Consider the following 14,674-nt stretch of genomic DNA (forward strand, 5'->3'; position numbering starts at 1 on the left):
TTTTAATTTGCATTCCATCAATTAGTAATAAGTTGAATAGTCTTTCATGTTTATTGGCCTTTGGAAGCCTCTTTTATGAAGTACCTCTTCAAGTCTTTGTACAGTTTTTCTATTGGATTGCTGCTCTTCTCATTTATTTGTAGGAATTCCTTCTATATTGGGGATATAAGTCTGTTGTCTGTTACAAGTGGTATAAAGGTCTTCTCTAACCCTGCGGTCAGCCTCCTTATTATCTTAATAGTGTCTTTTGATGATCAAGCTTTTCCTTTGTCATTAGTGCTCTTAACATGCTATTAAGAAGCTTTTTGCCACCCTGAGGTCTTGAAGATATTCTCTTATACTATCTTCTAAACACTTCATGGTTTTGCCTTTTACATTTTAACCAACAACTCACCTGAAATAAATTTCTGAATACATTATGAGGTAGCGGTCTAGTTTCTGGAATCTGGTAGAAGCTTCTACAAAATCCCACATAAATGCAGCGGCAGTTATTCTATTTTTTTTTGAGACAGAGTCTTGCTCTGTCGCCAGGCTACAGTGCAGTGGTGCGATCTCAGCTCACCACAGTCTCTGCCTCCTGGGTCAAGCAATTCTCCTGCCTCAGCCTCCTGAGTAGCTGCATTACAGGTGCACGCCACCACATCCAGCTAATTTTTGTATTTTTAGTAGAGAGGGAGTTTCACCATGTTGGCCAGGATGGTCTCGATCTCCTGACCTCGTGAACCGCCCGCCCTGGCCTCCCAAAGTGCTGGGATTAGAGGCGTGAGCCACCGTGCCTGGCCAGCAGCAGTTATTCTTATTCTATTATTAGTACCAGGTGTTGTTGTATAGTTACTACTACCACCAATTTTACTGTGGTATAAAGATTAAGTGAGATAAATAGTGCTTAACACAGTGACTGTTATATAATATTTAATATATGATTATATCAATCATTTATAATTATTATTTTACTTATGATTATGATTATAGTCCCAGAAATTTTAAAAACAAAAAGAAGGAAGGCCATTACAGGGCAGTTTATAATTTTTTCTACTAGTAAGCACAGAAATGTATATTAACCATGAATATCTTTCATTTGTCTTCAAGATTGGTGAAATTTTTAGAAAATGATAAACTATGCAAAGTTGGCAAAAGTTTGAGAAGAGGCAAGTTCAAATATTTATTGCTAGTTATAATGTAAATTAGAACAGTCTTTCTTGAGAAAAATATGGATCATAATCCTTAAAAATATGCATACTTTTTGAGCTAGCTATAATACTTCCAGAAGTTTATCTTAACCAAATAATCAGAACTGTGTACATAGATATTTGTGTATATTTGAATATGCATAGAACAGTGCAGATTTATGAATCTGAATGTAATGGTGGTTATTTCTGCATGATAACTGAATGATTCTTTTTCTTCTTCTGCATTTTCCTAATTTCTGCAATAAACATACATTATCTTTGGAACAAAGAAGAAAAATGCCCGTTATAAAAATTTGGGATGCCCATTTTATAATACATATCATCTTTATAGAAAAACATAAAGATTTCCAGAAGGTTTACATTGTAAAGACCACATCAATAAGAGAAGAAGTCTATCCTAATTACATAGCCAACATTTACAAAATAATATTTTGTTTTGTTGTCCTGGTATTTCGTGTGTTTTGTGTACATTCTTAAAGTAAAATACATATACAGAAAAACATTTTATGACTTAAGCTAAAAATGCAAAATTATTCAAGTGTAGGCAGTGAATGCCATTTTTCAGTTATTAAAAAATAAGTCTACGATCAAATAACTGTTCATGTCTGAATTGAGGGCATTTCATTTTTCTCCAAAAATAAGCCACAGTCTAAGTTCAACTGGTTTAGGAAACACTAAAACATCCCATTGATTGAGAGCTATCATTTCTCCATCGCTATCATTTTCACCTAACCTTTCTTTTAAGTCATCCAGGCATCGCTGAAGGTGGACTTCTCCTGCTGTGACTAAAACGTGCTCTCCCGTTTCCTGAATTAAAATCTGGACACAGGGATCAGCCTGGTTTAACAGTTTCATTCCTTTTACGAGCTGAGGCATTTCACCTAGGTTAACAAAACGAAATAGATTAAATATGATATAAGAACTAACACAATTCAAAGACAATGGCTCTGGCTACTGAAGGGAAAATTACATTGAAATAAACTCTTAAAACAACAATTTATTTTTCTTCCAGATAGTGTAGTGATGTGAAGAAAACTACCTTCTAGTAATTTTTTTGTACAGATAGCAAACATGACACATCCGCAAGCTTATCATCAAGACTCCCAAAGCTGATCTATATTACTTCTTCAAATACTCTGCAGATACAAGCTACCATCTTTCTACTTGTGAATTCACCTAAATCTTATAACGAATGTATACATTATATACCTAGAAATGAAACAGAGCATTTCCTCAAACATCACCTATAGAATCAACAAATAAGCAAAAGAAACATTTAATATGATATTCAAGAAACTGTACCAGAGCCTCATATTAAAAATAATTATTTGTGAAACTGCTTGATAGAACTTGGGTTTTAGAATACCCTAACTAGCTACTTTATCTGGTGAGCTAAAGGCATCTTCTGCATTGTGTTCTGCATGTGTTTTTCATATATAATTGCTTTTTCCCTACAGTTCCTGGGAGTTGAGAGTAGGGATGGGGACTGTGACCTACATCTTGGGTTTAGCTGCTTTTTCACCCCGTTTCCACATACTCAACTGCTACTGCTCCCTCAAGGCAGGTCCAAGGAAGTCTCTTGCAGCTGCCTTAGCAGAAACCTTGGTCTTGAAGACGTTTTTATGCAGTCTTGTTTCAATTCTACATTTGAAGAAAAGACTTAGCAATTCCTCAATGCTTGGTTTTCAGCATGTCAAACAAACAAAATCACAGGAACTTTCTGCAATGCAATGATTTTCAACATGCCTTATAAAAGTTGATTAACTGGGAGCAGGAATATTAGAACTTCTATACCTATTTATTTTTGAAATAAAGTTCTAATAATAACTCACATTTCATAGCACTAACAATGTGCCAGACAAGCACTTTACATATATGAGCTCATTAACGATGAGGAGGTATGATTATTGTTCTCATTTTATAGATGAGGAAACAGGTATAGAGAAACTAATAAACTTGTGTTCAAGATCCCAGACTAACTAAGTGGCAGAACCTGGTTTAGAAGCTGGGCAGCCAGCCAGACAGCCCATGCTCTGCGGATGGATGTCAGCACCCTTGTAGGTCAGGTGATCAAAAGCCACATATGGAATGCAAAGAATCCCAAGGGAAGACGGGAAGTAGGATTTCACTGTGTCCAGGGTTGACAGAGGCACCTTCATTTGTTCCTTTTTGGCATACTGTAATTTTTTTTTGTCTAATTAAGTGGATTTACAGATATTATCTAGTGTTAACTAAGCCTTCACAGAATTTTAAACCTGGCTTAAAAGGTTTCCTGCAAAGATATCACTGATAATACTATAATACTAATAACATAAGCACATGGGAATAATAAAAAAAGAAATGGCAAAGCTTTTTGTCAGCTCTCCATCAAACAAATTATAAAGTAAAAACAATGGTTATCACCAAGATGAGATCCCAATAAACATTTCTGAAAAAATATATACACACTTAAATCTGTCTCTTCAAGGTAAAATAAAGGTAACAGTTTAACAATAAGAAAAGTTTGTTTTTTTTTTTTTTTAAAAGAAATTTGAAACATGGAGACATTTTGAAATTAGGTGTTTGAAAATGTTGCCGCTGACAGCTATTTGGTTGCCAAAGATAACATACTTCATGTATAATGTATAAAAACCTCTTACAATTTGGAAGGTGATTTTCTTAACCTGTTCTTAAAATCACCAAATGGATAGTTCAATAAAGATATAAGAATTAACAAACCTTCTAATTAGTGTAAGAAAAATGGACTGCCATCAGGAAAACTAGATGTTCACTATATACATTTTACCAAAACCTTTTAATAATTGGGAAAATGGGATTCTAAAATGGATACCGTGATTTAGTAAAGGAAGCCAACGAATCATTCTTCCCTTTGGACTATGCAACTTTGTGAGGTGCCTTTTCCAGTGATAATGGTCATTAAAATCAAGTGTTTTAACAAATGGAACCTAGAAGCCGACCTTGGAATGGCTATATCACAAAGTGTTCAGGCAAGACCTTCAAAAAGAAGGAAGCATTATTGTGGTAGCCAGCCTCCAAGATGACTCCAATCATCCTTGCCTCCTGATATTCACATTCCTGTGCAGCTCTCTCCAACAGTGAGTCATGGCGGGCCTGTGTGACCAAAAGAACACTGTGGAAAGGATGATGTGTGATTCCCAAGGCTAGTTCACAAAAAGCATTATAGCTTCTGCCTTAGTGTTTTGGAATGCTGGCTGCAGCCAATCACCATGCAGGACACTCAAACAGTCATGTAGAGAGGAACTGAGACTCCCCAGCCAGCACCAACTTGTAAGCCCATGTTTGGAAGTACAGTTAAACCTTCAGATGGCTACCGCCCAAGGTGATGTATGACTACCACTACTTAAGAGACACGATGCTGAACCCTTCCAAATTCCAGACCAAGGGAACTATGAAAAATAAGTGTTGTTTCAAGCCACTACATTCTGAAGCAATATGTTACATAGTATTAGATAACTAAAATAATTATAAGCCACAATCACAAATCAATATTATATATACTTATATGTGCATACTGTAAGTATCTTCATCAAATACAAATAAAATTAGGTATTTGATTTTCATCTTAATTTTTAAATAATTTCTATTTTGTGCTTCATAATGTATATAAAACAGCACAAAAATTCATATATCTATATAAGCATAGGTATCAAAAAAATTTTTTTAACTAATATGGATAAAGGATAAAACAATTCTAGAAACAAATTACTCTGCTCAGATAAACAGGATTTCTTGGATTCCCACAAGTGAAGATCCAGCATTGTCTCTGAGGCAGAGATCTGAATTCTGACCTCACTGCTTCCTAACTGTATGGCCTTGGGCAAATTAATTAACTTCTCTAAGCTTCACTTTCCCTCATGTGAAGATGAGAATAAAAAGAGTATCCTAATAAACAGGGCTTTTGGGAGGATTAAATGAGATAATCAATGTAAAATCCTTAGTACAGTGTGTGGCATACAGCAAGGATCAATTATAATGAAGAAAATAGTGATTGCTTTGGAACATTTGTAGTTCTCTGTGTTGAGTTCGTAGTTGACCTGTGGGCATGAAGTAGAGGGTGGCTGCCATGACATTTTGACCCCCACTTGGGAAATCAGAGAAAGAAAAGTGGAAGAACAAATGCTCACGATTTGCTTCTCCCTGAAAGAAAAGAAGCAAACTGTTGTCTTCTGGATTAATCTAGTTGTCACAATAAAAAAAAAAGAGAGGACATGGGGATACGTGGTCCATTCAAGAAAAACGGTGAATGTGTCCAGTGCCTCTCAGAGGCAGTATTACTGCAAAGTTTTTGAAGAGAGTGAAATATCCCAATAGTCGTCACACATGTAATCTATGAATAAGGGGGTCACTGCCCAAAATAAGGATGAGCATAAGTTACTAGGGCAAAGAGTAAACAGACAATAAATATCCTCTGAAAGCTCATAGGAACAAGGAAGGGAAGTTTCCCCAGATATTCTGAATGTAAAATAACATGCGGACAATGTAAAAACACCAAGAAGGCAAAACAAAGAGTACAAAATTCAGACACTGAAAAATCAAATGGGGTGCTTCAGTAACACAGTCAATAAATGCAAGGTAAATCCAGTAAAAACAATATACTTAAAGGGAAGAAAATAGCAATACTCCTTTTAAAATTATGAAGAAAATTATGTGCCCCTTCTAACCATTTTAGTTTATTTTTTACAAAGTTCAGATAAATTTAATGTAAACACATGAGGAAGTACACTTTGGCCTACAAATTGATAATTCTGAATAATTCTATTTATTAGACTATCTCATTTATGGAAAGGAAAGGAACTTAATCTTACTGTGAATCAGCTATAGGACAGGAAATACACTAGGTACTAGAATCCTTCATCTCATGTAGCCAGTCCTTCAAAGAAGCTGGTTCTTTAGGGTTGGGCTTTTACTTAGCTTCCATAACAGAGACCACAGACTAGCACATAACCATAACAGAGCCTTTTAAAAATTATAAATTTCTATTACTAAAATATCACATCTTAGGCCAGGCACAGTGGCTCACACCTGTAATCCCAGCACTCTAAGAGGCTGAGGTGAGAGGACTGCTTAAGCTCAGGAGTTTAGGACCAGTCTGGGCGACATGGGGAGAACCCATCTACAAATAATAAAAAAAATTAGCTGGGTATGGTGACATATGTCTGTGGTCCCAGCTACTTGGGAGGCTGAGGCAGGAGGATCTCGTGAGCCCAGGAGGTCAAGGCTGCAGTGAATCATGATTGTGACTGAGCCACTGCACTCCAGCCTGGGTGACAGTGAGATCTTATCTCAAAATAAATAAATAAACAAGTAAAATTATGGCTTAAATTATTTTTTCCTATTTTTAAAATGTATGTGCAAATGCAATAGAGAGAAACTAAGTAAGAAAGAGGATACAAATAAATAGTAGAAACATCTAAGAATAAGCTATGGTTGCCAGACTCAAATATCACAACTTAAATAAAACTGAGCTTTCTTGTATGTATTTCTTAGGATTGAACACGGTAGACAGGGGTTAGAGCCAGCCTAGTGAGTAGAATAAAAGAACAAAATCACGAAAGGCCAGGATCTGAACAAGCCTAAAAGAGGAAGCATGTTTTACACAGAATGGGATAAATCCGTGTAGCAACCAAGGCACTGTGTCAGTCCACAGTGACAGCCCACAAAAAATTCCTATCTCGAGGCTGAAGGCAGATGGCTATTTACTAGGGCTGGCCCCAAAGGTCAGAGGTCCAGTCCTCCAAGTATCTGCTCTGGGGATCCAGGGATCCTTAATGGCTAGGGGTATGTCTTAGAACTTGAGACAGCAATGAGTTCAGAAGGCTTAGCTCCAGGGAGAGGAGGGATACATATGTTCAGGAGCAATGAGGCCATTATACACCTCAACAGAAAACTACCATTTTACCATTTGTCCTTTGGTTTCCTTAAGGTATGGTCTGGAGATTCTTCACTGACAATCACTAGCACTGGAATAGCAAAGTCACAGTGATTCAGGATTAGCAATAGTCATGGGACGTGAAATACAAAAGTAAAAAAGGATTGACTAGGCAAATACTATAAGCCAAAGACTAAGGAGTTGTTATTATATGGTCAGGTGTATGTGAATGTCAGGTGGCCAGCAGGAAAGGTGCAGAAAGTGGTTTCTAAACAGACGGGAAATTCTCAGTGTGCAGATAATCTGTCAAACCTAGAGGGAAGAGGCAAATGATGGATTCTGAACTAAGGAGCTTGAGATAAGATTCCAACTAAGAAGAAGTCACATAAAACATGAACTTTGGCCGGGCACGGTAGCTCACGCCTGTAATCCTAGCAGTTTGGGGGCCCGAGGCAGGCAGATGACCTGCGGTCAGGAGTTCAAGACCAGCCTGGCCAACTGGCGAAACCCCGTCTCTACTAAAAATACAAAAATTAGCCAGGTGTGGTGGTGGATGCCGGTAATCCCAGCTATTCAGGAGGCTGAGGCAGGAGAACCCAGGCAGCAGAGGTTGAGTCAAGATCACGCCAGTGCACTCCAGCCTGCGCAACAGAGTGAGACTCCGCCTCAAAAAAATAAATAAATAGATAAATAAACATGAGCTTTGCTAAGCTACAATCCTATGCCAGGGTTATGGGGGATGTAGTGATGACCTTGTCTTTGCCATCAAGAAGATGCAGTCTCCCTGGACAGCAAAGGTACCTGTAACCATGGCATGTTCCTAAGACAGAGGTTAGATGTCCTTTGAAGAGTTGCTTCTACTATAGGCCTCAATGAAAATTCATTATATACTGCTGAAACAAGTCATGAGGAATCAAATACTAAATACATGCATACGCTTTAAAAGTATAATAAACATATGCTTTTAAAAATAAGGTCATCTTACTTGGATGTTTCGGTTCAACAGCAACTCTCACAATAGGAGTGGCTTCGAAGTTGAGTGGTATAAATGGTGGGCAGGATGGCAGGCTACACAGTGTTGCAGATTTCAGCACAAAATCTTGAAGGCCTCCTATTCCTGTAGGAAGAAAAGATCCATACGGTCAATAAGGGATGATAAATTCTGAATTTATGTCAGAAAAACAGCAGCATCAACCCAGTATATGTGTCACAGAGCCAAATGCTTCCAAAATGTTGCAAGAAATGAGGCAGACTTGCACTGTTTTTTTTTTTTTTTTGTACACCTGGATACCATTTGATTGCTGTCAAAATACAGAAATTCTGCCTTTTGTTTCCCACATGTACGAATCCTATTATATCAGATTGGGCTAATGCATAGCTACTTCGACCACAGAAATGATCACTTCCAGATATATTTGTCTGAAAACACTGATTATTTCTAACACTTAGTTGGTTTTTAAAAATATATTAATTTGATGAAGATGGGTCTCTACTGAAATAATCGTCTGCCAAATCCATCTGCATATGAGTAAAGGGAATTTAGAAACTTAAAATGTGATGTTGCTATGTAGTATGTTACCCTAAGCCACCCTCCATACTCCCCCTATTTTAGAAGAGAATCCTAGTCAACCCCTTCCCCCTGCCATACACTCACTTCAGACTTTCGGCTGATGATTGCATGAGACTCTGAAGGTTGCATATTTGTCTTTGAGCAGATGGAAGCAAAAAGAATGTCTTAGAAAGAGTGATAAGGGGCCAGGTGCAGTGGCTCACGCCTGCAATCTCAGCACTTTGGGAGGCCGAGGCCAGTGGATCACGAGGTCAGGAGATTGAGACTATCCTGGCTAACACGGTGAAACCCCGTCTCTACTAAAAATACAAAAAATTAGCCGGGAGTGGTGGCGGGCGCCTGTAGTCCCAGCTACTTGGGAGGCTGAGGCAGGTGAATTGCTTGAACCTGGGAGGCGGGGGATGCAGTGAGCCAAGATCATGCCACTGCACTCCAGTGTGGGCGACAGAGCGAGATTCCACCTCAAAAAAAAAAGAGTGATAAAGAGGCATATTGAATCTCACATCCAGACTATGAGTAGACAACATTTTAGAACAAATTAAGAAACACATACAAAGGGCCAGTGCAGTGGCTCATGCCTGTAATCCCAGCACTTTGGGAAGTCAAGGAGGATCACTTGAGGTCAGGAGTTCAAGACCAGCCTGGGTAACATAGTGAGACTTCTTGCTACAAAAAATTCAGCCAGGCATGGTGGTGCACACCTATCTATAGCCCCAGCTACTTGAGAGGTTGAGGTGGGAGGATCCCTTAAGCACAGGAGTTCAAGACTGGGTGACAGACTGAGACCCCGTCAAAAAGGACTGGAAAGGATAGGACAGGAGAGAGAAAAAGAGAGAGAGTGAGAGAGAGAGAGCGAGAGAAACACACACACACGGGCCATTTTTGTGCTTTTGGGTTGAAGAAAGGAAACAAAGAAAATCACTTTGCTGTCCTTAGTTGACCAATTGATGTAAAGGTACAGGGCGATGGGAGGCCACCGAATCACACATCCAGACTGGCGGAGGGGAACTGAAGCAGAGGCTTCAGGTACACAAACTTGGAGGATAATTTAGAGGTTTCTTGTTGTCTGACTACACAGTATGGAAACCTCCCTCTAACATCCACCTGAACATCTACCCTCTGACATCCACTAGAATTTACCACCTCACTACATTAACAGATAGCTCCAACTTTAAGAAAATCTTCCTTGCAGTATTCTAAAATCTGTCTTTCCCCATCTCCACACATCGTTCTTAGTGTGTGGAACCTCCAAAGGTTCACAGAAAATGTGCTTCTTTCACTTTCACCAACTACCTTTCGGATTTTGAAAGCATTTGTCAGATCCTTTTAACTCTGTTCTGCCTCACATTAAGTATCATTAGCTCCTTTAACTAATCAGCACAGGACATGATTTATAGACCTTTTGTGTGCATGGGATCCTCTTCAGACTAAAGATTCCAGGATGTTAAATTCCTCCTGTGCCTCCAGTGTACTTCTTTGGTCAAAGTCTAAATTTCTTATTATTCTACCTCTTAGCTCAGCACACACAGTAATACCTGGCTATAGCTTCTTGTTTACATCTCCCATTGGTACTATGATGTAACAGATCTGGGTCTAAGTTTCCACTAAGTCTACTAGAAATAACATCTCCCTAGAGGCTAAGGGTTTAGGAAAACCCCATAGTAAATATTCCCTTTCAAACCTCATCCATCCTGCTTCTGACCTCTGACCGGAATGCATTTCCTTCCTGCACACACAGCACATGGTTTCAATGAAAAGATAAATGCTGGTCTTTCCTCTGTATTACCAGGGATGCAGACTGCAGATGGTCAGTATATTTTAAACACTGTCTCTTTGAACTTCTGGTTTACATTTTGCTGTTCCAATTACCGAATCTACTCTTGCTATTTAGATATGCCCAGATTTGCTAACATGATTATAATTCTCCCAGAAACAAAAAGTCAAGACCACAATGTTCATAGCTAAGATTAGAATTTATGGAAAAAGCAATGCTCCAAAGATAGTAAAAACTTCACTACCTGTACTACATGTCAACATTTTTACTTATTTTTAAATACAATTTTAAAATCTAGGAAAGGGAGGACCATTAAGATGATCTAGATGAATCACTATAAAGTGACTTTAAAATTCCTTTTGAGAATTTCTTGATTTGCTATCAATTATTAAATGCACAACTTGTTCTTTACACAAAATACAGTCTGAAGCAACTTTTTGTTTTTAAAAATAACATCAGCAAGTACAATCTTGAAAAAGGACATTATACCCACAATCCCATCATTCTAATATTGCCACTATTTTCATTTTTATATTTCTTTTTCTTCTCTATTGTCACACATAATTTACACTGTTGTAATAACCATAAACTTCTTGTCCTTCTTTTTTCTAATGAAATCATGTGATTTTCATTTCAGTCACTTTAGTGAAAATTATAACAATTAGGGACAAAGAATTTCTTCACAGAAAGCACATTTGCTAAAGCATTTTTCAACTGGAATTGGGGGATGAGAAGTATGTTCCCTCCAGGTAATCATTTCAGAATTCCCAGGGTAGGAAGAGTGATAGCATGGGGGAATAAAATTCAAAATTAGCGTGCCATTGATTTGATTTTAGTCACTATATTTATTTTCACATTTCATGAATTATAGAGGGCACCAGTATTTTTTTATGTTTATCAAAAAAGTACATGTGATTTACAAGAAATAAAAGAGAAAGCAGGTTGAGGAACATGGAGCTAAAGCAATTTACTAGATGCCAAGAATTCTAGTTTTTATAGAAACACCAGTACTTTTGTCTGATTGAAGATAAGTGATCAAACCCAAGCCCTTTATGATCCTGATTTTTCTCTATACAACAAATAAAATTAAATAAATTGGCATGTGAACTCTATGTTCACACAGACTGGAATGACAACTGGGTACATAGGTCCTTGCTAGACTGTATACTATACCCTTCAAATTCCTCATAATCAAAAACCAGTATTTTGTAAAGACTGTTGAGCCAAATTTTTTTTTCTAGGCTGTCCCAAATGTTTCCCTTTAAAAAGAATTTCAGAAACAAATATTAAGGAGAGTATCTTTTATGATATGAGACTGAAAAAAATTGTGTGAGGCTTGAGAGATGAATTCACCTTCTGTTGAAAACTTTTTTACTATTCTTAACAACTCCCTGTTGCACAGGTTTAATCAATCTAGGATGAGGTTACACTGGCAAGCAGGAAGATGGTAAAACCATTAGTGAATACTAACACTGCTTTCTGGGGGCGAGCCTGTTAGCTGTCTGGATAGGGAACAGAATTACCATCTTCAGGCAAATTTGGATTTGTAAAGTGCTCTTTCATTGTACTGTTACAATTTAATTCTAATATTATTAGAATTTTAAAAATTTGTGGGAAAAAACGTTAGAATATGGTCTCTTAATCACCAAAGTTTTATTTCAAACTGACTTTAACATTCTTCACCCAAGAACCATCAACCTGTTCCTGTTAACCTGTTTAAGCTGAATTAATGGATCTCTTTAAACCTTTGCAGTAAATGCAAGTCATATGTCATGAACATCCATACAGCCTCATGCCTGTGAGAGAACATCACTTTGGAAGAGAGATGAGGATTTTTTTTAAGTACAAGCTCCCCAGGTAGTGGGAATCTAGAGAACCCTTAGTTTTGAAAGACCATCTTCTGCTTTAGGCCCCCTTGCATTTGGATACCAAAGCAGCCCATATCCTCTGTTTCCAATTTTATGCCTTGGTTTTGTATCTTTCATCAAAACTCAAGATTCTGCGCTCTTTGACTCAACTACAAAGAATAACAGGGAATCCACACGCTTTATAACTCTTGTCACCCTTTTCCAAGCCTGCTTGGCCAGCATCTCCAAAGCGGATCACTATTGCTTAGCTAAGGTTTTCAGAAGATGGGTCAAGTCTGTCCATCATGCTAAACAAGTCCATTAAATCAACTGCCCTTTAACTTCTTGGTGTTATAGTAGGCCTTAGGGAAAAATCTTGCAACAATGACATCACTATGTCATAAATTTTTTTCTTCTCATAGGAACAGATTGAGCTAATAACAGTTTTTTGTCTGTTTGTTTTTGAGACGGAGTCTCGCCCTGTCGCCCAGACTGGAGTGTTTGTGGCGCAAGGTCAGCTCACTGCAACCTCCGGCTCCTGGGGTTCCAGCAATTCTCCCACCTCAGCCTCCCAAGTAGTTGGGATTACAGGCACTTGCCACCACGCCTGGCTAATTTTTTGGATTTTTAGTAGAGATGGGGTTTCACCATGTTGGCCAGACTGGTCTTGAACTCTTGACTTCAAGTGATCCGCCCTCCTTGGCCTCCCAAAGTGCTGGGATTACAGATGTAATAATAGTTCTTACACATATTACTTCAAGATCTGTGGGCCCTTTTCTCAGAAGAGAAACTACCCAGTAAAATGAGAAGAAAAAGTAACACCTAAAGAATGAAAACACTTTTTTTCCTGGAGATATGCTGGCTTACTATCTTTGTATTTGAGAAGAGGTAGAAACTTGTCCCTCAGTGTCCTGAACAAGTTAAGAGTTTTATAATGTGTCACTGTAAGGTCCCAATTTATGCCCCAAGAAAGGATCCTGAGACAGCCAGACTACCATCATTCAATTAGGAACAGACTGACCCAATGGAGCTTGGTTCTCATCAAGGGAATAACGCGGTTCTCAGTGTGGGGGTCTAGGATTAAAATAGTGAAAGAAATTCCATCTGGGGCTTGGAAACAGAGTAGAATGCCTGAGTGGGGCCTAGTATTTTATCATCTCTTGGTGTGTCCTAACAGGACAAAAAGAATCTACAGAGGATCTACCCAAAAAGGATCTACCCACACTCACAACTGTATCATTTTCTTGGTGAGAATGAAGCTCCATTTGGGTCAGTCTGTTCCTAATAGAATGGTGGTGGTCTGGCTTTCTTATGATCCTTTCTTTGAGCATAAATTGGGATCTTACAGAGGAATTAGAGAGAACTGAGGTAGAGCTGCCAAGTCTTGGTGGTTTTTTAGGAGCTGGGAAGAAGGGACAAGAAGGAAACAAGAATAAAATCCAGATTCCTGGCATGGACAACTAGGCAGATAAATTACTAGTTCAAAGCAGTTGTCTATTCTTCTTTTAGGTTTATAACTTTTATCATTTGTATTAGTTCTTTATGTAATAAACATTTGAACTCTTTCACATTTTTTTTTCTCCAGACTATAGTTTCTCTTTTCATTTTGCTTCTATTTTTTTCTCTACAGTTAACTTTTTGAGCTTTTTCCATTTGGCATCTAAGTTTCAAAGCTCAGGAAGCTGTGCTTTCAAATAATTGATAAACAGTTATTCAACTTTCTGTTAGTCTTTCAATGAGTTCAGTTTTAATGGCAAGGACCAAAATAGGCACTTCATAGATTCCTCAATGAATGAGTGCACATGAGCACAGTTGCGGTCTTCACAGAGTTTAAAATCTGGTGAGGGACAAAGGCAAATACACAGTTAATTACGATACAATGCGACACATCTTATAATAGAAAAAGTATACTTTTTGTTCATGTGAAGACAGAAACCGAAAAGGTTATGGGCCTCCTGGAGAAAATGGCATTCAGGAGTATGGAAATAACCACACAGAGGACATGGGAAGGAGTGATGAGGTGTGGAAATGGCACCACTGGATGTCCAAGTGAGAAATCAAGGTCATTATTGACAGCTGCAGGGTGGAGCACAAGGCACAAGTGAAAAGACTTTTCCATCCCATTCATTTTCTTTTCTTTAGTCAACATGCATTCTTGTTATGTTCAATTTGGAATCCAAGGAACTTGAATGTTATAAAGTTCTAACCTTATGCAATAAATGGAAGTAGTGGCAGTGGTGGTTCTAACAGTCACAGCAGCAGTGGTTTTATTCATAGATTTGTTAATCAAATTTAAGAGCTATTTTGGAGTATGACATAAATTGCATATTTAATTTTTTTTGTATATATTGTTAACTACAAGGAAAGCTGTAATAACTTCTTTATGAGGCATAAATTCATACT

The 14,674-nt window shown here is 37.9% G+C and overlaps 1 protein-coding gene across 3 annotated transcripts in view; it reads right to left on the reverse strand.

Moving 5' to 3' along the window:
* Window positions 1-14,674, reverse strand: part of EFL1 (elongation factor like GTPase 1) — a 129,634-nt gene that overhangs the window by 23,724 nt on the left and 91,236 nt on the right. For all 3 annotated transcript variants that reach the window (XM_031002416.3, XM_063698774.1, XM_055362799.2), the window contains exons 16-17: window positions 8,066-8,197; window positions 1,924-2,071 (exon numbers count right to left, since the gene is read on the reverse strand). In XM_031002416.3, the coding sequence (XP_030858276.2) occupies window positions 1,924-2,071; window positions 8,066-8,197 (280 nt within the window). The remainder of the gene's footprint in view (window positions 1-1,923; window positions 2,072-8,065; window positions 8,198-14,674) is intronic.

The sequence above is a fragment of the Gorilla gorilla genome, chromosome 16 (genome assembly GCF_029281585.2).
Source record: "Gorilla gorilla gorilla isolate KB3781 chromosome 16, NHGRI_mGorGor1-v2.1_pri, whole genome shotgun sequence".
NCBI lineage: Eukaryota > Metazoa > Chordata > Mammalia > Primates > Hominidae > Gorilla > Gorilla gorilla.